General features: G+C 46.8%; 1 protein-coding gene across 1 annotated transcript in view; it reads right to left on the bottom strand.

Annotated features, from left to right (window-relative positions):
- LOC124024150 (C-myc promoter-binding protein-like) overlaps positions 1 to 21,349 on the bottom strand; it is a gene marked incomplete at its 3' end in the record, with an annotated part of 100,696 nt that overhangs the window by 25,077 nt on the left and 54,270 nt on the right. Inside the window, 5 exon segments of the mRNA XM_046338147.1 lie at positions 3,631 to 3,723; positions 4,060 to 4,188; positions 9,735 to 9,879; positions 20,265 to 20,393; positions 20,995 to 21,201. Of these exon segments, the coding sequence (XP_046194103.1) occupies positions 3,631 to 3,723; positions 4,060 to 4,188; positions 9,735 to 9,879; positions 20,265 to 20,393; positions 20,995 to 21,201 (703 nt within the window).

The following is a 21,349-nucleotide window of genomic DNA, read 5'->3' as shown; positions in this document are numbered from 1 at the left end:
CTGAACAACAACACAGAACCTCTGCTTTCAAAGACTTCTGGAGTGTAGTCATCTGTATCATCTAAACCAGGAGTGTCAAACATACAGACTGGTCAGCGAACCCATTCAATGGTCAGCGATGGATATGGGACTATTTTCCTGTAAATGTTGAGGACATTTTTTTTTAACCAATTTTAATTGCAACCCTCCGGACATCGGCGAAGACCAAAATGAGTTTGACACCCCTGATCTAAAACCATTCATTATATTCCAAATGAAATTCCTTCATCCTTGGATGTTGTTCTGTAATTGCTACATTGTTAACTGTGGCTTTCAAAGTGAAGGAGAGGAAAACCTCAAAAAGAGACAGATGAGTAAAAAGGAGGAGTTCAGACGAAGAGAGACGACACAGTAGAGGAGGTGAAGAGTGGACAGAGAGAGAGAGAGAAGGAGAGACAGAACTAGAGACGACACAGTAGAGGAGGTGAAGAGTGGACAGAGAGAGAGAGAGAAGGAGAGACAGAACTAGAGATGACACAGTAGAGGAGGTGAAGAGTGGACAGAGAGAGAGAGAGAGAGAGAGGAGAGACAGAACTAGAGACGACACAGTAGAGGAGGTGAAGAGTGGACAGAGAGAGAGAGGAGAGACAGAACTAGAGACAGAACTAGAGACGACACAGTAGAGGAGGTGAAGAGTGGACAGAGAGAGAGAGAGAGAGAGAGAGAGGAGAGACAGAACTAGACGACACAGTAGAGGAGGTGAAGAGTGGACAGAGAGAGAGAGAGAAGGAGAGACAGAACTAGAGACGACACAGTAGAGGAGGTGAAGAGTGGACAGAGAGAGAGAGAGAAGGAGAGACAGAACTAGAGACGACACAGTAGAGGAGGTGAAGAGTGGACAGAGAGAGAGAGAGAGACAGAACTAGAGACAGAACTAGACAGAGACAGAACTAGAGACAGAACTAGACATAGAGACAGAACTAGAGACAGAACTAGAGACGACACAGTAGAGGAGGTGAAGAGTGGACAGAGAGAGAGAGGAGAGACAGAACTAGAGACAGAACTAGACAGAGACAGAACTAGAGACAGAACTAGCCATAGAGACAGAACTAGAGACGACACAGTAGAGGAGGTGAAGAGTGGACAGAGAGAGAGAGGAGAGACAGAACTAGAGACAGAACTAGACAGAGACAGAACTAGAGACAGAACTAGACATAGAGACAGAACTAGAGACGACACAGTAGAGGAGGTGAAGAGTGGACAGAGAGAGAGAGAGAAGGAGAGACAGAACTAGAGACAGAACTAGAGACGACACAGTAGAGGAGGTGAAGAGTGGACAGAGAGAGAGAGGAGAGACAGAACTAGACAGAGACAGAACTAGAGACAGAACTAGACAGAGACAGAACTAGAGACGACACAGTAGAGGAGGTGAAGAGTGGACACAGAGAGAGAAGGAGAGACAGAACTAGAGACAGAACTAGACATAGAGACAGAACTAGACAGAGACAGAATTAAACAGAGACATAACTAGACAGAGACAGAACTAGAGACAGAGACAGAACTAGAGACAGAGACAGAACTAGACATAGAGACAGAACTAGAGACAGAGACAGAACTAGACATAGAGACAGAACTAGACAGAGACAGAACTAGACATAGAGACAGAACTAGACATAGAGACAGAACTAGACAGAGACAGAACTAGACAGAGACAGAACTAGACATAGAGACAGAACTAGACATAGAGACAGAACTAGACATAGACAGAACTAGACATAGAGACAGAACTAGACATAGAGACAGAACTAGACATAGAGACAGAACTAGACAGAGACAGAACTAGACATAGAGACAGAACTAGACATAGAGACAGAACTAGACAGAGACAGAACTAGACATAGAGACAGAACTAGACAGAGACAGAACTAGACATAGAGACAGAACTAGACAGAGACATAACTAGAGATAGACAGAACTAGACAGAGACAGAACTAGACAGAGACAGAACTAGAGATAGAGACAGAACTAGACAGAGACAGAACTAGACACAGAGACAGAACTAGACAGAGACAGAACTAGAGATAGAGACAGAACTAGACAGAGACAGAACTAGACAGAGACAGAACTAGAGATAGAGACAGAACTAGAGACAGAACTAGAGATAGAGACAGAACTAGACATAGAGACAGAACTAGACAGAGACAGAACTAGACAGAGACAGAACTAGAGATAGAGACAGAACTAGACAGAGACAGAACTAGACACAGAGACAGAACTAGACAGAGACAGAACTAGACAGAGACAGAACTAGACAGAGACAGAACTAGAGATAGAGACAGAACTAGAGATAGAGACAGAACTAGAGACAGCACTAGACATAGAGACATAGAGACAGAACTAGACAGAGACAGAACTAGAGATAGAGACAGAACTAGAGATAGAGACAGAACTAGAGACAGCACTAGACATAGAGACAGAGACAGAACTAGACATAGAGACAGAACTAGACAGAGACAGAACTAGAGATAGAGACAGAACTAGACAGAGACAGAACTAGAGATAGAGACAGAACTAGACAGAGGCAGAACTAGACATAGAGACAGAACTAGAGATAGAGACAGAACTAGAGACAGAACTAGAGATAGAGACAGAACTAGAGACAGCACTAGACATAGAGACAGAACTAGACATAGAGACAGATCTAGACATAGAGACAGATCTAGACATAGAGCGAGCCAAAGAGAAAGATAGCCAGAGAGAGAGGGTCAGATAATGAGGGCCAGAGAGAGAGAGGTAGAGAGACACTGAGCAAGGGGCAGCGTATCAGGGAGAGGTATAGTGAAAGAGAGAGAGGGCCAGAGAGAGAGGTAGAGAGAGAAACAGAGATTGAGGTAGAGAGACACTGAGCAAGGGGCAGCGTATCAGGGAGAGGTATAGTGAAAGAGAGAGAGGGCCAGAGAGAGAGGTAGAGAGAGAAACAGAGATTGAGGTAGAGAGACACTGAGCAAGGGGCAGCGTATCAGGGAGAGGTATAGTGAAAGAGAGAGAGGGCCAGAGAGAGAGGTAGAGAGAGAAACAGAGATTGAGGTAGAGAGACACTGAGCAAGGGGCAGCGTATCAGGGAGAGGTATAGTGAAAGAGAGAGAGGGCCAGAGAGAGAGGTAGAGAGAGAAACAGAGATTGAGGTAGAGAGACACTGAGCAAGGGGCAGCGTATCAGGGAGAGGTATAGTGAAAGAGAGAGAGGGCCAGAGAGAGAGGTAGAGAGAGAAACAGAGATTGAGGTAGAGAGACACTGAGCAAGGGGCAGCGTATCAGGGAGAGGTATAGTGAAAGAGAGAGGGCCAGAGAGAGAGGTAGAGAGAGAAACAGAGATTGAGGTAGAGAGACACTGAGCAAGGGGCAGCGTATCAGGGAGGGGTATAGTGAAAGAGAGAGAGGGCCAGAGAGAGAGGTAGAGAGAGAGAGAACAGAGATTGAGGAAGAGAGACACTGAGCAAGGGGCAGCGTATCAGGGAGAGGTATAGTGAAAGAGAGAGAGGGCCAGAGAGAGAGGTAGAGAGAGAAACAGAGATTGAGGAAGAGAGACACTGAGCAAGGGGCAGCGTATCAGGGAGAGGTATAGTGAAAGAGAGAGAGTTCATAGATTTACCTGAGTGGCGGGGGGAGTGGAGGTCAGAACCCCCCCAGTGTGAGTGACCCGACCGGGTGTCCGACCCCACACCGCCCCAGTCCCCGCGGCTGACTGCATGCACGGGCACACACAGCACAGGCACAGGCAGGGAGGGACGGACGGAGTGGGCAGTTAGGGAAGGAGACAGCAGAGCAACCATAGTGAAGGAGGAAAAACACGCCATGAAAGAAGAGAGGAAGAAAGGAAGGATGGAAGGAAGGAGCAGGCAGAAAGGAAGAGGGAGAGAGCAGGGAGGAGGTAGAGGGAGGCCGTGTGGAACCAATGAGAGAGGAGGGAGGCGGTGGAGGGAGGCCGTGTGGAACCAATGAGAGAGGAGAAAAAAAGGACGTGTCAGACTGAGAAAAGGCGTAGTAAGATGGCCTAGTCGGCAGCCATTTTGGGGTGTACCTGTGCTATGCCTATCGTCAGTGGGGTCTACTTGGATGGAGTCAGGGACGTAGGGGCCCTGCTCGGCCGTGTTCGTGTCGGCAGAGCTATCCAGGCTGCCGTGACTCACAGCGTCCAGGTCGCTGCCATCTGCTCCAAAGACAACAAGGCATTAAGAGAAACTTGGACACCATTTTGGCTCCTCAAAAACAAGGTGTTAAAACCTGTTGTGACTAGGGGGCAGTATTTTCATTTTTGGAAAGAAAACGTTCCCGTAGTAAACGGGATATTTTGTCAGAAGAAGATTCTAGAATATGCATATAATTGACAGCTTAGGATAGAAAACACTCTAACGTTTCCAAAACTGTAAAGATATTGTCTGTGAGTATAACAGAACTGATGTTGCAGGCGAAAGCCTGAGAAAAATCCAATCCGTAAGTGCCCCATGTTTTGAAAGCGCTGCGTTCCAATGAGTCCCTATTGAGCTGTGAATGGGCTATCAACCAGCTTTCTACGTATTCCCCAAGGTGTCTACAGCATTGTGACGTAGTTTTACGCATTTATGTTGAAGAATAGCCGTAGGCGGCTACATTGCGTAAGTGGTCACATGGTGGCTCCGAGAGAGATTCTCGAGTAAAATACAGAGGTAGCCATTACTCCAATCGGTCCTACTGAAAAACTAATTGTCCCGATGGATATATTATCGAACAGACATTTGAAAAACACCTTGAGGATGGATTATAAAACAACGTTTGCCATGTTTCTGTCGATATTATGGAGCTAATTTGGAATATTTTTCGCCGTTTTCGTGACTGCAATTTCCGGGCGATTTCTCAGCCAAACGTGAAGAATAAAGGGAGCTATTTCGCCTACAAAAATTATATTTTTGGAAAAAAGGAACATTTGCTATCTAAAACTGGGAGTCTCGTGAGTGAAAACATCCGAAGCTCATCAAAGGTAAACGATTTAATTTGATTGCTTTTCTGATTTCCGTGACCAAGTTACCTGCTGCTAGCTGGACAAAATGCTATGCTAGGCTATCGATAAACTTACACAAATGCTTGTCTACCTTTGGCTGTAAAGCATATTTTGAAAATCTGAGATGACATGGTGATTAACAAAAGGCTAAGCTGTGTCTCAATATATTTCATTTGTGATTTTCATGAATAGGAATATTTTCTAGGGATATTTATGTCCGTTGCGTTATGCTAATTAGCGTCAGGCGATGATTACGCTTCCACATGCGGGAGTCAGTATTATTAAGGGGTGAATGACTTTTTCTGTGATGGTTCTTCAGCGAGGAATATGTAGCCTAAATCAATTTGTCTGTGAGGGATTGGAACTTTCTGTGAAAACCAAAAGGATGTGAGGGATGTGTGTGAAGTGAGTGAACTCCTCTACAGGTGTCTGTGCAGCAAGGAGTGATCCATGGTCTGGATGTCAACACAAAATGGGGCCGTCTGGCTTTAGACCAACTGAAATATTATGAACTGTACTGTGTGTGTGTGTGTGTGTGTGTGTGTGTGTGTGTGTGTGTGTGTGTGTGTGTGTGTGTGTGTGTGTGTGTGTGTGTGTGTGTGTGTGTGTGTGAGGACATCTTTAACCCAGATCCTAGTGGGCCACAGTGAATTGAAGCAACAGTGTTTTACAGGTCACTAGAGGACTACAGTGTTTTATAGGTCACTAGAGGACTACAGTGTTTTATAGGTCACTAGAGGACTACAGTGTTTTATAGGTCACTAGATGACTACAGTGTTTTATAGGTCACTAGAGGACTACAGTGTTTTATAGGTCACTAGAGGACTACAGATCACTAGAGGACTAGTGTTTTATAGGTCACTAGAGGACTACAGTGTTTTATAGGTCACTAGAGGACTACAGTGTTTTATAGGTCACTAGAGGACTACAGTGTTTTATAGGTCACTAGAGGACTACAGTGTTTTATAGGTCACTAGAGGACTACAGTGTTTTTTATAGGTCACTAGAGGACTACAGTGTTTTATAGGTCACTAGAGGACTACAGTGTTTTATAGGTCACTAGAGGACTACAGTGTTTTATAGGTCACTAGAGGACTACAGTGTTTTATAGGTCACTAGAGGACTACAGTGTTTTATAGGTCACTAGAGGACTACAGTGTTTTATAGGTCACTAGAGGACTACAGGTCACTAGAGGACTAGTGTTTTATAGGTCACTAGAGGACTACAGTGTTTTATAGGTCACTAGAGGACTACAGTGTTTTATAGGTCACTAGAGGACTACAGTGTTTTATAGGTCACTAGAGGACTACAGTGTTTTATAGGTCACTAGAGGACTACAGTGTTTTATAGGTCACTAGAGGACTACAGTGTTTTATAGGTCACTAGAGGACTACAGTGTTTTATAGGTCACTAGAGGACTACAGTGTTTTATAGGTCACTAGAGGACTACAGTGTTTTATAGGTCACTAGAGGACTACAGTGTTTTATAGGTCACTAGAGGACTACAGATCACTAGAGGACTACAGTGTTTTATAGGTCACTAGAGGACTACAGTGTTTTATAGGTCACTAGAGGACTACAGTGTTTTATAGGTCACTAGAGGACTACAGTGTTTTATAGGTCACTAGAGGACTAGTGTTTTATAGGTCACTAGGACTAGTGTTTTATAGGTCACTAGAGGACTACAGTGTTTTATAGGTCACTAGAGGACTACAGTGTTTTATAGGTCACTAGAGGACTACAGTGTTTTATAGGTCACTAGAGGACTACAGTGTTTTATAGGTCACTAGAGGACTACAGATCACTAGAGGACTAGTGTTTTATAGGTCACTAGAGGACTACAGTGTTTTATAGGTCACTAGAGGACTACAGTGTTTTATAGGTCACTAGAGGACTACAGTGTTTTATAGGTCACTAGAGGACTACAGTGTTTTATAGGTCACTAGAGGACTACAGGTCACTAGAGGACTAGTGTTTTATAGGTCACTAGGACTACAGTGTTTTATAGGTCACTAGAGGACTACAGTGTTTTATAGGTCACTAGAGGACTACAGTGTTTTATAGGTCACTAGAGGACTACAGTGTTTTATAGGTCACTAGAGGACTACAGTGTTTTATAGGGCACTAGAGGACTACAGTGTTTTATAGGTCACTAGAGGACTACAGTGTTTTATAGGTCACTAGAGGACTACAGTGTTGTATAGGTCACTAGAGGACTACAGTGTTTTATAGGTCACTAGAGGACTACAGTGTTTTATAGGTCACTAGATGACTACAATACAATACAAGTTCACTGCACACGGAGAGAAGATTGAGGAACTTTTTATTTGATTATTCTAAGTTTTGCCAGACAGCACCACACAGCACCAGACAGCATCAAACAGCACCAGACAGCACCACACAGCACCACACAGCACCAGACAGCATCAAACAGCATCAAACAGCACCAGATAACACCAGCACCACACCAGACAGCACCACAGCACCACACCAGACAGCACCAGACAGCACCAAAGCACCAGAACACCAGACAGAACCACACAACACCAGACAGAACCACACAGGACCAGACAGTGTTTTACAGCACCAGCACCACACAGCACCACAACACCAGACAGCACCACACAGCACCAGACAGCACCACACAACACCAGACAGCACCACACAGCACCACACAGCACCAGACAGCACCACACAGCACCAGACAGAACCACACAGCACCAGACAGAACCACACAGCACCAGACAGCACCACAACACCAGACAGCACCACACAGCACCAGCAGCACCACACAGCACCAGACAGCACACAGCACCAGACAGCACACAGCACCAGACAGCACCACACAGCACCAGACAGCACCACACAGCACCAGACAGCACCACACAGCACCAGACAGCACCACAGCACCACACAGCACCAGACAGCACCACACAGCACCAGACAGCACCACACAGCACCACACAGCACCACACAGCACCACACAGCACCAGACAGCACCACACAGCACCAGACAGCACCACACAGCACCACACAGCACCACACAGCACCACACAGCACCACACAACACCAGACAGCACCACACAGCACCAGACAGCACCACACAGCACCACACAGCACCAGACAGCACCACACAGCACCACACAGCACCACACACCAGACAGCACCACACAACACCAGACAGCACCACACAGCACCAGACAGCACCACACAGCACCAGACAGCACCAGACAGCACCACACACCAGCACCACACAGCACCACACAGCACCAGACAGCACCACACAGCACCAGACAGCACCACACAGCACCACACAGCACCACACAGCACCAGACAGCACCAGACAGCACCACACAGCACCACACAGCACCACAACACCAGACAGCACCACACAACACCAGACAGCACCACACAGCACCACACAACACCACACAGCACCAGACAGCACCACACAGCACCACACAGCACCACACAGCACCACACAGCACCAGACAGCACCAGCACAGCACCAGACAGCACCACACAGCACCACACACCACACAGCACCAGACAGCACCACACAGCACCAGACAGCACCACACAGCACCAGACAGCACCACACAGCACCAGACAGCACCAAAGCACCAGACAGCACCAGACAGCACCACACAGCACCACACAGCACCACACAGCACCACACAGCACCAGACAGCACCACACAGCACCAGACAGCACCACACAGCACCAGACAGCACCACACAGCACCAGACAGCACCACACAGCACCACACAGCACCACACAGCACCACACAGCACCACACAGCACCAGACAGCACCACACAGCACCACACAGCACCACACAGCACCAGACAGCACCACACAACACCAGACAGCACCAGACAGCACCACACAGCACCACACAGCACCACACAGCACCACACAGCACCACACAGCACCAGACAGCACCACACAGCACCACACAGCACCAGACAGCACCACACACCACACAGCACAGACAGCACCAGACAGCACCACACAGCACCACACAGCACCAGACAGCACCACACAGCACCACACAGCACCACACAGCACCACACAGCACCACACAGCACCACACCTCAAAGGGTGTACAGGGGGAGTGTATATTTCATGTATTGTGATCTGAAGGGTTCTACTGAATGTGTTTTATCTAATGTGATGAATGATGTATTGTGGGATGTATGTAATATGTGTTAGAAACAACAGACACCTCTCACATTGTTCTTTCAGACACATCCACTATTACACTGACACGTAGCATTGTTCTTTCAGACACATCCACTATTACACTGACGCTTAGCATTGTTCTTTCAGACACATCCACTATTACACTGACACGTAGCATTGTTCTTTCAGACACATCCACTATTACACTGACGCTTAGCATTGTTCTTTCAGACACATCCACTATTACACTGACGCTTAGCATTGTTCTTTCAGACACATCCACTATTACACTGACGCGTAGCATTGTTCTTTCAGACACATCCACTATTACACTGACGCGTAGCATTGTTCTTTCAGACACATCCACTATTACACTGACGCGTAGCATCAGATCCAAACCAACACATTTCATAAAGAAGCATATGCACAACCTCACAATAACATCACAACGTGTTAAGCTCACAGCACTTTACTATCACAGCCTAAGCCCGGCACTCTGAGAGAAGGAGCGCGGGGTGCATCGTCATGGTTACCTGACAGAGGGCTCTGAGTGGGTGGAGGCTGCTGTTTGCGTAGCGCCTGTTTGAACTGAGCCACACCCATAACCACGTTCCTCAGCTTCATCCACATGAAGTAACCTCCTCTGGTACTGGAGGGCCAGGTAGACTCTAACACCGCCTGGAAGAGGAGGAGGAGGGGGGGGAGAAGAGGAGGAGAGGTGGAGGAGGGGGAGAGGAGGAGGGGAGGTGGATGGGGAGAAGGAGAGGGGGAGAGGAGGAGGTGAGGAGAAGGAGGAGAGGAGGAGAGGTGGATGGGGAGAGGGAGGATGGGGGGAGAAGGAGAGGGGGAGAGGAGGAGGAGAGGTGGATGGGGAGGGAGAGGGGGAGAGGAGGAGGTGAGGAGGAGGTGGGGAGGAGGGGAGGAGGAGAGGTGGATGGGGAGAGGGGGGGGAGAGGAGGAGGAGAGGTGGATGGGGAGAAGGAGGAGGAGAGGAGGAGAGGTGTATGGGGAGAAGGAGGAGGAGAGGTGGATGGGGAGAAGGAGAGGGGGAGAGGAGGGAGGTGAGGAGGAGGTGGGGAGGAGGGGAGGAGGAGGAGGAGGGGAGGAGGAGGAGGGGAGGGAGGAGGAGGGGGAGGGAGGAGGTGAGGAGGAGGTGAGGAGGAGGTGGGGAGGGAGGAGAGGTGGATGGGGAAAGGAGAGGGGGAGAGGAGGAGGAGAGGTGGATGGGGAGGAGGAGGCGAGGAGGAGGGGGAGGAGGAGGAGGAGGAGAGGAGGAGGGGAGGTGGATGGGGGAGAAGGAGAGGGGAGAGGAGGAGGAGAGGTGGATGGGGAGGAGAGGGGGAGAGGAGGAGGTGAGGAGGAGAGGTGGATGGGGAGAAGGAGAGGGGGAGAAGAGGAGGAGAGTTGGATGGGGAGACGGAGAGGGGGAGAGGAGGAGGTGAGGAGGAGGTGGGGAGGAGAGGTGGATGGGGAGAAGGAGAGGGGGAGAGGAGGAGGAGAGGTGGATGGGGAGAAGGAGGAGGAGAGGTGGATGGGGAGAAGGAGAGGGGGAGAGGAGGAGGAGAGGTGGGTGGGAGAAGGAGAGGGGGAGAGGAGGAGGTGAGGAGGAGGAGGGGGAGGGAGGAGGTGAGGGGGAGGTGGGGAGGAGAAGAGGTGGATGGGGAGGAGGAGGCGAGGAGGAGGGGGAGGAGGGGGAGAGGAGGAGGAGGGAGGAGAGGTGGATGGGGAGAAGGAGAGGAGGAGAGGAGGAGAGGTGGATGGGGATAAGGAGAGGGGAAGAGGAGGAGGATTGGTGGATGGGGAGAAGGAGGGGGAGAGGAGGGGGAGAAGGGGAGGGGGAGAGGAGAGGAGGAGGGGGAGAAGTGGAGAACAGGAGGAGGGGGAGACGAGGAGGGGGAGGAGAGGAGAGGAGGAGGAGTGGAGAGGAGGAGGAAAGGGAGAGGAGGAGGAAAGGGGGAGGAGGAAGAGGAGTGGAGGGAGAAAGAAGCATAATTATGAACTCACTCATATAGGCTACACGTCCTTACTCACACACACTCACTGATATAGGCTACACGTCCTTACTCACACACACTCACTGATATAGGCTACACGTCCTTACTCACACACACATACAGACACACAGACAAATATACAGACAGAAAGGCATTGTAGTTCCAAACAGCAGGCCAACAACAAAAGCTCTTATATAAATGACAGTAGCCAGCATTGCTGTCCATCCTGGTAACACTGGTGGTAAAACTCCTGGTAACACTGGTGGTAAAACTCCTGGTAATACTGGTGGTAAAACTCCTGGTAATACTCCTGGTAACACTGGTGGTAAAACTCCTAGTAACACTGGTGGTAATACTGGTGGTCATACTGGTGGTAATACTGGTGGTAAAACTCCTAGTAACACTGGTGGTAATACTGGTGGTAATACTGGTGGTCATACTGGTGGTAATACTGGTGGTAAAACTCCTAGTAACACTGGTGGTAATACTGGTGGCCATACTGGTGGTAATACTGGTGGTAAAACTCCTAGTAACACTGGTGGTAATACTGGTGGTGATACTGGTGGTAATACTGGTGGTGATACTGGTGGTGATACTGGTGGTGATACTGGTGGTAATACTGATGGTAATACTGATGGTAATACTGGTGGTAATACTGGTGGTAATACTGGTGGTAATACTGGTGGTAATACTCCTGGTAATACTGGTGGTAATACTGGTGGTAATACTGGTGGTAATACTGGTGGTAATACTGGTGGTAATACAGGTGGTAATACTGGAGGTAATACTGGTGGTAATACTGGTGGTAATACTGGTGGTAATACTCCTGGTAATACTGGTGGTAATACTCCTGGTAATACTGGTGGTAATACAGGTGCTAATAATGGTGGTAATACTGGTGGTAATACAGGTGGTAATACTCCTAGTAACACTGGTGGTAATACTGGTGGTAATACTGATGGTAATACTCCTGGTAATACTGGTGGTAATACTGGTGGTAATACTGATGGTAATACTGATGGTAATACTCCTGGTAACACTGGTGGTAATACTGGTGGTGATACTGGTGGTAATACTGGTGGTAATACTGGTGGTAATACTGATGGTAATACTCCTGGTAATACTGGTGGTAAAATTGATGGTAATACTGGTGGTAATACAGGTGGTAATACTCCTGGTAATACTGGTGGTAATACAGGTGGTAATACTCCTGGTAATACTCCTGGTATTACTGGTGGTAATGCCTGGTGGTAATACAGGTGCTAATACTGGTGGTAATACTGGTGGTAATTCAGGTGGTAATACTCCTGGTAATACTGGTGGTAATACAGGTGGTAATACTCCTGGTAATACAGGTGGTGATACTGGTGGTAATACAGGTGGTGATACTGGTGGTAATACTCCTGGTAATACAGGTGGTGATACTGGTGGTAATACTGGTGGTGATACTGGTGGTAATACTGGTGGTAATACTGGTGGTAATACTGGTGGTGATACTGGTGGTGATACTGGTGGTGATACTCCTGGTAATACTGGTGGTAATACTGGTGGTGATACTCCTGGTAATACAGGTGGTGATACTGGTGGTAATACTGGTGGTAATACTGGTGGTAATACTCCTGGTAATACAGGTGGTGATACTGGTGGTAATACTGGTGGTAATACAGGTGGTAATACTCCTGGTAATACTGGTGGTAATACAGGTGGTAATACTCCTGGTAATACAGGTGGTGATACTGGTGGTAATACTCCTGGTAATACAGGTGGTGATACTGGTGGTAATACTGATGGTAATACTGGTGGTAATACTGGTGGTAATACTAGGTGGTAATACTCCTGGTAATACAGGTGGTGATACTGGTGGTAATACTGATGGTAATACTGGTGGTAATACTGGTGGTAATACTGGTGGTAATACTGGTGGTAATACTGGTGGTAATACAGGTGGTAATACAGGTGGTAATACTCCTGGTAATACTGGTGGTAATACTCCTGGTAATACAGGTGGTGATACTGGTGGTAATACAGGTGGTTATACTGGTGGTAATACTCCTGGTAATACTGGTGGTAATACTCCTGGTAATACAGGTGGTGATACTGGTGGTAATACTGGTGGTAATACTGGTAATACTGGTGGTAAAATTGATGGTAATACTGGTGGTAATACAGGTGGTAATACTCCTGGTAATACTGGTGGTAATACAGGTGGTAATACTCCTGGTAATACTCCTGGTGGTGGTGGTAATGCCTGGTGGTAATACAGGTGGTGGTAATACAGGTGGTGATACTGGTGGTAATACTGGTGGTAATACTGGTGGTAATGCCTGGTGGTAATACTCCTGGTAATACAGGTGGTGATACTGGTGGTAATACTGGTGGTGATACTGGTGGTAATACTGGTGGTAATACTGGTGGTGATACTGGTGGTAATACTGGTGGTAATACTGGTGGTAATACTGGTGGTGATACTGGTGGTAATACTGGTGGTGATACTGGTGGTAATACTGGTGGTAATACTGGTGGTGATACTGGTGGTAATACTGGTGGTAATACTGGTGGTAATACTGGTGGTGATACTGGTGGTGATACTGGTGGTAATACTGGTGGTGATACTGGTGGTAATACTGGTGGTAATACTGGTGGTGATACTGGTGGTAATACTGGTGGTAATACTCCTGGTAATACAGGTGGTGATACTGGTGGTAATACTGGTGGTAATACTGGTGGTAATACTGGTGGTGATACTGGTGGTAATACTGGTGGTAATACTCCTGGTAATACAGGTGGTGATACTGGTGGTGATACTGGTGGTGATACTCCTGGTAATACTGGTGGTAATACTGGTGGTGATACTCCTGGTAATACTGGTGGTAATACTGGTGGTAATACTGGTGGTAATACTCCTGGTAATACAGGTGGTGATACTGGTGGTAATACAGGTGGTAATACTCCTGGTAATACTGGTGGTAATACAGGTGGTAATACTCCTGGTAATACAGGTGGTGATACTGGTGGTAATACAGGTGGTGATACTGGTGGTAATACTCCTGGTAATACAGGTGGTAATACTGGTGGTAATACTGGTGGTAATACTGGTGGTAATACTGGTGGTAATACTGGTGGTAATACTCCTGGTAATATAGGTGGTAATACTGGTGGTAATACTGGTGGTAATACTGGTGGTGATACTGGTGGTAATACTGATGGTAATACTGGTGGTAATACTGGTGGTAATATAGGTGGTAATACTGGTGGTAATACTGGTGGTAATACTGGTAATACTGGTGGTAATACTGGTGGTAATACTGGTGGTGATACTGGTGGTAATACTGATGGTAATACTGGTGGTAATACTGGTGGTAATACTGGTGGTAATACTGGTGGTAATACTGGTGGTAATACTCCTGGTAATACTGGTGGTAATACTGGTGGTAATACAGGTGGTAATACTGGTGGTAATACTGGTGGTAATACTGATGGTAATACTCCTGGTAATACTGGTGGTAATACTGGTGGTAATACTGATGGTAATACTGATGGTAATACTCCTGGTAACACTGGTGGTAATACTGGTGGTGATACTGGTGGTAATACTGGTGGTAATACTGGTGGTAATACTGATGGTAATACTCCTGGTAATACTGGTGGTAAAATATGGTAATACTGGTGGTAATACAGGTGGTAATACTCCTGGTAATACTGGTGGTAATACAGGTGGTAATACTCCTGGTAATACTCCTGGTATTACTGGTGGTAATACCTGGTGGTAATACAGGTGCTAATACTGGTGGTAATACTGGTGGTAATACAGGTGGTAATACTGATGGTAATACTGGTGGTAATACTGGTGGTAATACTCCTGGTAATACAGGTGGTGATACTGGTGGTAATACAGGTGGTTATACTGGTGGTAATACTCCTGGTAATACAGGTGGTGATACTGGTGGTAATACTGGTGGTGATACTGGTGGTAATACTGGTGGTAATACTGGTGGTAATACTGGTGGTAATACTGGTGGTGATACTGGTGGTGATACTCCTGGTAATACTGGTGGTAATACTGGTGGTGATACTCCTGGTAATACAGGTGGTAATACTCCTGGTGATACTGGTGGTAATACTGGTGGTAATACTGGTGGTAATACTCCTGGTAATACAGGTGGTGATACTGGTGGTAATACTGGTGGTAATACAGGTGGTAATACTCCTGGTAATACTGGTGGTAATACTGGTGGTAATACTCCTGGTAATACAGGTGGTGATACTGGTGGTAATACTCCTGGTAATACAGGTGGTGATACTGGTGGTAATACTGATGGTAATACTGGTGGTAATACTGGTGGTAATATAGGTGGTAATACTGGTGGTAATACAGGTGGTAATACTGGTGGTAATACTGATGGTAATACTGGTGGTAATACTGGTGGTAATACTGGTGGTAATACTGGTGGTAATACAGGTGGTAATACAGGTGGTAATACTCCTGGTAATACTGGTGGTAATACTCCTGGTAATACAGGTGGTAATACTGGTGGTAATACTCCTGGTAATACAGGTGGTAATACTCCTGGTAATACTGGTGGTAATACTCCTGGTAATACAGGTGGTGATACTGGTGGTAATACTGGTGGTAATACTCCTGGTAATACAGGTGGTAAAATTGATGGTAATACTGGTGGTAATACAGGTGGTAATACTCCTGGTAATACTGGTGGTAATACAGGTGGTAATACTCCTGGTAATACTCCTGGTATTACTGGTGGTAATACTGGTGGTAATACAGGTGGTAATACTCCTGGTAATACAGGTGGTGATACTGGTGGTAATACTCCTGGTAATACTCCTGGTATTACTGGTGGTAATACTGGTGGTAATACTCCTGGTAATACAGGTGGTGATACTACTGGTGGTGATACTGGTGGTAATACTGGTGGTAATACTGGTGGTGATACTGGTGGTAATACTGGTGGTAATACTGGTGGTAATACTGGTGGTGATACTGGTGGTAATACTGGTGGTGATACTGGTGGTAATACTGGTGGTAATACTGGTGGTATACTGGTGGTAATACTGGTGGTAATACTGGTGGTAATACTGGTGGTAATACTGGTGGTGATACTGGTGGTAATACTGGTGGTGATACTGGTGGTAATACTGGTGGTAATACTGGTGGTATACTGGTGGTAATACTGGTGGTAATACTCCTGGTAATACAGGTGGTGATACTGGTGGTAATACTGGTGGTAATACTGGTGGTAATACTGGTGGTACTACTGGTGGTAATACTGGTGGTAATACTCCTGGTAATACAGGTGGTGATACTGGTGGTGATACTGGTGGTGATACTCCTGGTAATACTGGTGGTAATACTGGTGGTGATACTCCTGGTAATACTGGTGGTAATACTGGTGGTAATACTGGTGGTAATACTGGTGGTAATACAGGTGGTGATACTGGTGGTAATACTGGTGGTAATACTGGTGGTAATACTGGTGGTAATACAGGTGGTAATACTCCTGGTAATACAGGTGGTGATACTGGTGGTAATACAGGTGGTGATACTGGTGGTAATACTCCTGGTAATACAGGTGGTAATACTGGTGGTAATACTGGTGGTAATACTGGTGGTAATACTGGTGGTAATACTGGTGGTAATACAGGTGGTAATACTGGTGGTAATACTGGTGGTAATACTGGTGGTAATACTGGTGGTGATACTGGTGGTAATACTGATGGTAATACTGGTGGTAATACTGGTGGTAATATAGGTGGTAATACTGGTGGTAATACTGGTGGTAATACTGGTAATACAGGTGGTGATACTGGTGGTAATACTGATGGTAATACTGGTGGTAATACTGGTGGTAATATAGGTGGTAATACTGGTGGTAATACTGGTGGTAATACAGGTGGTAATACAGGTGGTAATACTGGTGGTAATACTGGTGGTAATACAGGTGGTGATACTGGTGGTAATACTCCTGGTGGTGATACTGGTGGTAATACTGATGGTAATACTGGTGGTAATACTGGTGGTAATATAGGTGGTAATACTGGTGGTAATACTGGTGGTAATACAGGTGGTAATACTCCTGGTAATACTGGTGGTAATACTCCTGGTAATACAGGTGGTGATACTGGTGGTAATACTCCTGGTAATACTGGTGGTGATACTGGTGGTAATACTGATGGTAATACTGGTGGTAATACTGGTGGTAATATAGGTGGTAATACTGGTGGTAATACTGGTGGTAATACTGGTGGTAATACAGGTGGTAATACTCCTGGTAATACAGGTGGTGATACTGGTGGTAATACTGGTGGTAATACAGGTGGTAATACTCCTGGTAATACAGGTGGTGATACTGGTGGTAATACTGGTGGTAATACTCCTGGTAATACAGGTGGTGATACTGGTGGTAATACTGGTGGTAATACTGGTGGTAATACTCCTGGTAATACAGGTGGTGATACTGGTGGTAATACTGGTGGTAATACTGGTGGTAATACTGGTGGTAATACTGATGGTAATACTGGTGGTAATACTGGTGGTAATACTGGTGGTAATACTGGTGGTAATATAGGTGGTAATACTGGTGGTAATACTGGTGGTAATACCCCAGGCTAAAATAACTTCCTCACCGACAGACCAGGCTAATATACCTTCCTCACCGACAGACCAGGCCACCAACTTCCTCACCGACAGACCAGGCTAAAATAACTCCCTCTATTACTCCCAGATTACCTGAATCCAAAATGGCACCCTATTCCCTATATAGTGCACTACATTAGACCAGGGCCAATAGGGAATATGATGCCATTTGGGAGGCTAACAGAATGCCACAGTGGATCAGATAGTACAGGACAGCGGTGCTGTAACCTTCAACACGGATCCATCGTGCTCAGAGATAACCTTCCTTTACTGTTAACATCACTGGTCAGGCGTTCATTTACTGCCCGGGTTACCAGGGTTCCGCATCCCAAATGCCATCCTATTCCCTATGTAGTGCACTACTTTAGACCAGAGCCCTATGGGATGCTCTATAGACTCTGATGAAAAGAAGTGGACTATAAAGAGAATGGGGTGGTATTTGGGATGCGGCCAAGGTCTGCTGAGACGCTGACAGCCTCTGTAATGTCCTGTGTGATTATAGTGTCTGGTGCCGCAGGCTGCAACCGTGGAGACCTAAAACTGTGTCTGCTTCCTGACCTGTGAGCCAGCGGACTCAGAACATACTGGATGACTCCGAAATGGTACCCTATTCCCTATTACAGTGCACTACGGTTAATCTGAGTCCTACAGGCCCTGGTCAAAAGGAGTGCTATATAAAGGGCATAGGGTGTACTTTGGGATGCACATGGATGAGGTAACTACAGTGACATTACTGACTGATAGGTATTGTAGAAGGATTTAAAAAGGTAGTCACAGTTCCTGGAAAGCCTTGCTACAGGAAGACACTGACAACCTGACAGGAAGGTACTGTACAACCTGACAGGAAGGTACTGTACAACCTGACAGGAAGGTACTGTACAACCTGACAGGAAGACACTGTACAACCTGACAGGAAGGTACTGTACAACCTGACAGGAAGGTACTGTACAACCTGACAGGAAGACACTGTACAACCTGACAGGAAGGTACTGTACAACCTGACAGGAAGACACTGTTTAACCTGACAGGAAGACACTGTACAACCTGACAGGAAGACACTGTACAACCTGACAGGAAGGTACTGACAACCTGACAGGAAGGAACTGACAACCTGACAGGAAGACACTGTACAACCTGACAGGAAGACACTGTACAACCTGACAGGAAGGTACTGACAACCTGACAGAAAGACACTGTACAACCTGACAGGAAGGTACTGACAACCTGACAGGAAGGAACTGACAACCTGACAGGAAGACACTGTACAACCTGACAGGAAGGTACTGACAACCTGACAGGAAGACACTGTACAACCTGACAGGAAGGTACTGTACAACCTGACAGGAAGACACTGTACAACCTGACAGGAAGACACTGTACAACCTGACAGGAAGACACTGTACAACCTGACAGGAAGACACTGTACAACCTGACAGGAAGACACTGTACAACCTGACAGGAAGGTACTGTACAACCTGACAGGAAGGTACTGTACAACCTGACAGGAAGACACTGTACAACCTGACAGGAAGGTACTGACAACCTGACAGGAAGACACTGACAACCTGACAGGAAGACACTGTACAACCTGACAGGAAGACACTGTACAACCTGACAGGAAGACACTGTACAACCTGACAGGAAGACACTGTACAACCTGACAGGAAGACACTGTACAACCTGACAGGAAGACACTGTACAACCTGACAGGAAGACACTGTACAACCTGACAGGAAGACACTGTACAACCTGACAGGAAGACACTGTACAACCTGACAGGAAGGTACTGTACAACCTGACAGGAAGACACTGTACAACCTGACAGGAAGGTACTGTACAACCTGACAGGAAGACACTGTACAACCTGACAGGAAGACACTGACAACCTGACAGGAAGACACTGTACAACCTGACAGGAAGACACTGTACAACCTGACAGGAAGACACTGTACAACCTGACAGGAAGACACTGTACAACCTGACAGGAAGACACTGTACAACCTGACAGGAAGACACTGTACAACCTGACAGGAAGACACTGTACAACCTGACAGGAAGACACTGTACAACCTGACAGGAAGGTACATTATAATATCTTGTTCTAGTGTTGGTGAAACAGGGTTTCTCAACCCAGTCCTCAGGGGACGGCGGTAGGTAAAATATATTTTTTATCTTGTCAGCTCGGGGATTCGATCAAGCAACCTTTTGGTTACTGGCCCGACGCTCTAACCACTAAGCTACCTGCCACCCCAACATATATCTACATATAGATATGCACTAAATAGCTACAAGACTCAACTAAACCTCCTCTCCAGGATCCTTGCAGGTTCCACACAGGACAGATAAATATGTCATAGACATGTCACCATTTGGCACATTGCGCTGCCATAAGAAAAAGTCAGCTGCAGGAACCGTACCTTGTTGTAGTAGCCGTAGGTGATGGCGTTGGGTTGGACTCCAGCCTTCTTCATCTCAAACAGAACTCTGACCGCCAGGACTGGCTGGCCGTACTGACCACACAGCTGCATCAAGACCCTGTAACAGACCTGGACAGGAAACAGGGTTAGATAAATGTCTAAATGTTACTATGACAACACCATGTAGCATAACTAGAGCAGAAGAGATACCCAATTCTAGAACTCTGTAATAGAGAGAGAGAGAGACAGAGAGAGACAGAGGGAGACAGAAATAGAGAGAGACAGAGAGAGAGACAGAGAGAGAGACAGAGAGAGACAGAGACAGAGAGACACAGAGAGAGACAGAGACAGAGAGACAGAGAGAGACAGAGAGACACAGAGAGAGAGAGAGACAGAGAGAGCGAGAGAGAGTGAGACAGAGAGACACAGAGAGAGAAAGCGAGAGAGAGAGAGACAGAGAGAGTGAGAGAGAGACAGAGAGAGAGACAGAGAGAGAGAGAGAGAGAGAGAGAGAGAGAGAGAGAGAGAGAGAGAGACAGACAGAGAGAGAGAGACAGAGACAGAGAGAGAGAGACAGAGAGACAGAGAGAGAGAGACAGAGAGACAGAGAGAGAGAGAGAGAGACAGAGAGAGAGAGAGACAGAGAGACAGAGAGAGACAGAGAGAGAGACAGAGAGCTTTAGGTGGTAGGTCTACATATTCAATACTAGGTAATAAACTACCACCGTACCTCGTCTGGAGGCTGCAGTTTCTTGTCCTGCATCTTCCTGAGGACGTCGTAGGCGGTGCGCAGCGCCCGCACCTTGGAGTGGCACACCTTGACGTAGGACGGCAGACAGATGAACCACAGGCCGTAGCAGTGGCACAGCAGACACTTGGACCACATCTGAGGGATGGAAGAGTACTTCTTGGCTAACTTCTGAGACAACTTGATCTCCTGGAGGGGTCAGAGGTCAGAAGGGTTGAGAGGGTCAATGTAGACAGAGAAATATTCAACAACAGGTCTGGAGACTGTTGGGGATGAATCAGAATAAGTTGGGTAACATAGATAAGATGTTTTATTTTCATAATATGCTTGTGAGATA

Source organism: Oncorhynchus gorbuscha, unplaced genomic scaffold, assembly GCF_021184085.1.
Source record: "Oncorhynchus gorbuscha isolate QuinsamMale2020 ecotype Even-year unplaced genomic scaffold, OgorEven_v1.0 Un_scaffold_1747, whole genome shotgun sequence".
Taxonomy (NCBI): Eukaryota; Metazoa; Chordata; class Actinopteri; order Salmoniformes; family Salmonidae; genus Oncorhynchus; species Oncorhynchus gorbuscha.
The sequence above is the reverse complement of the archived record's forward strand: the minus strand, read 5'-3'. Positions and strand labels throughout refer to the sequence as shown.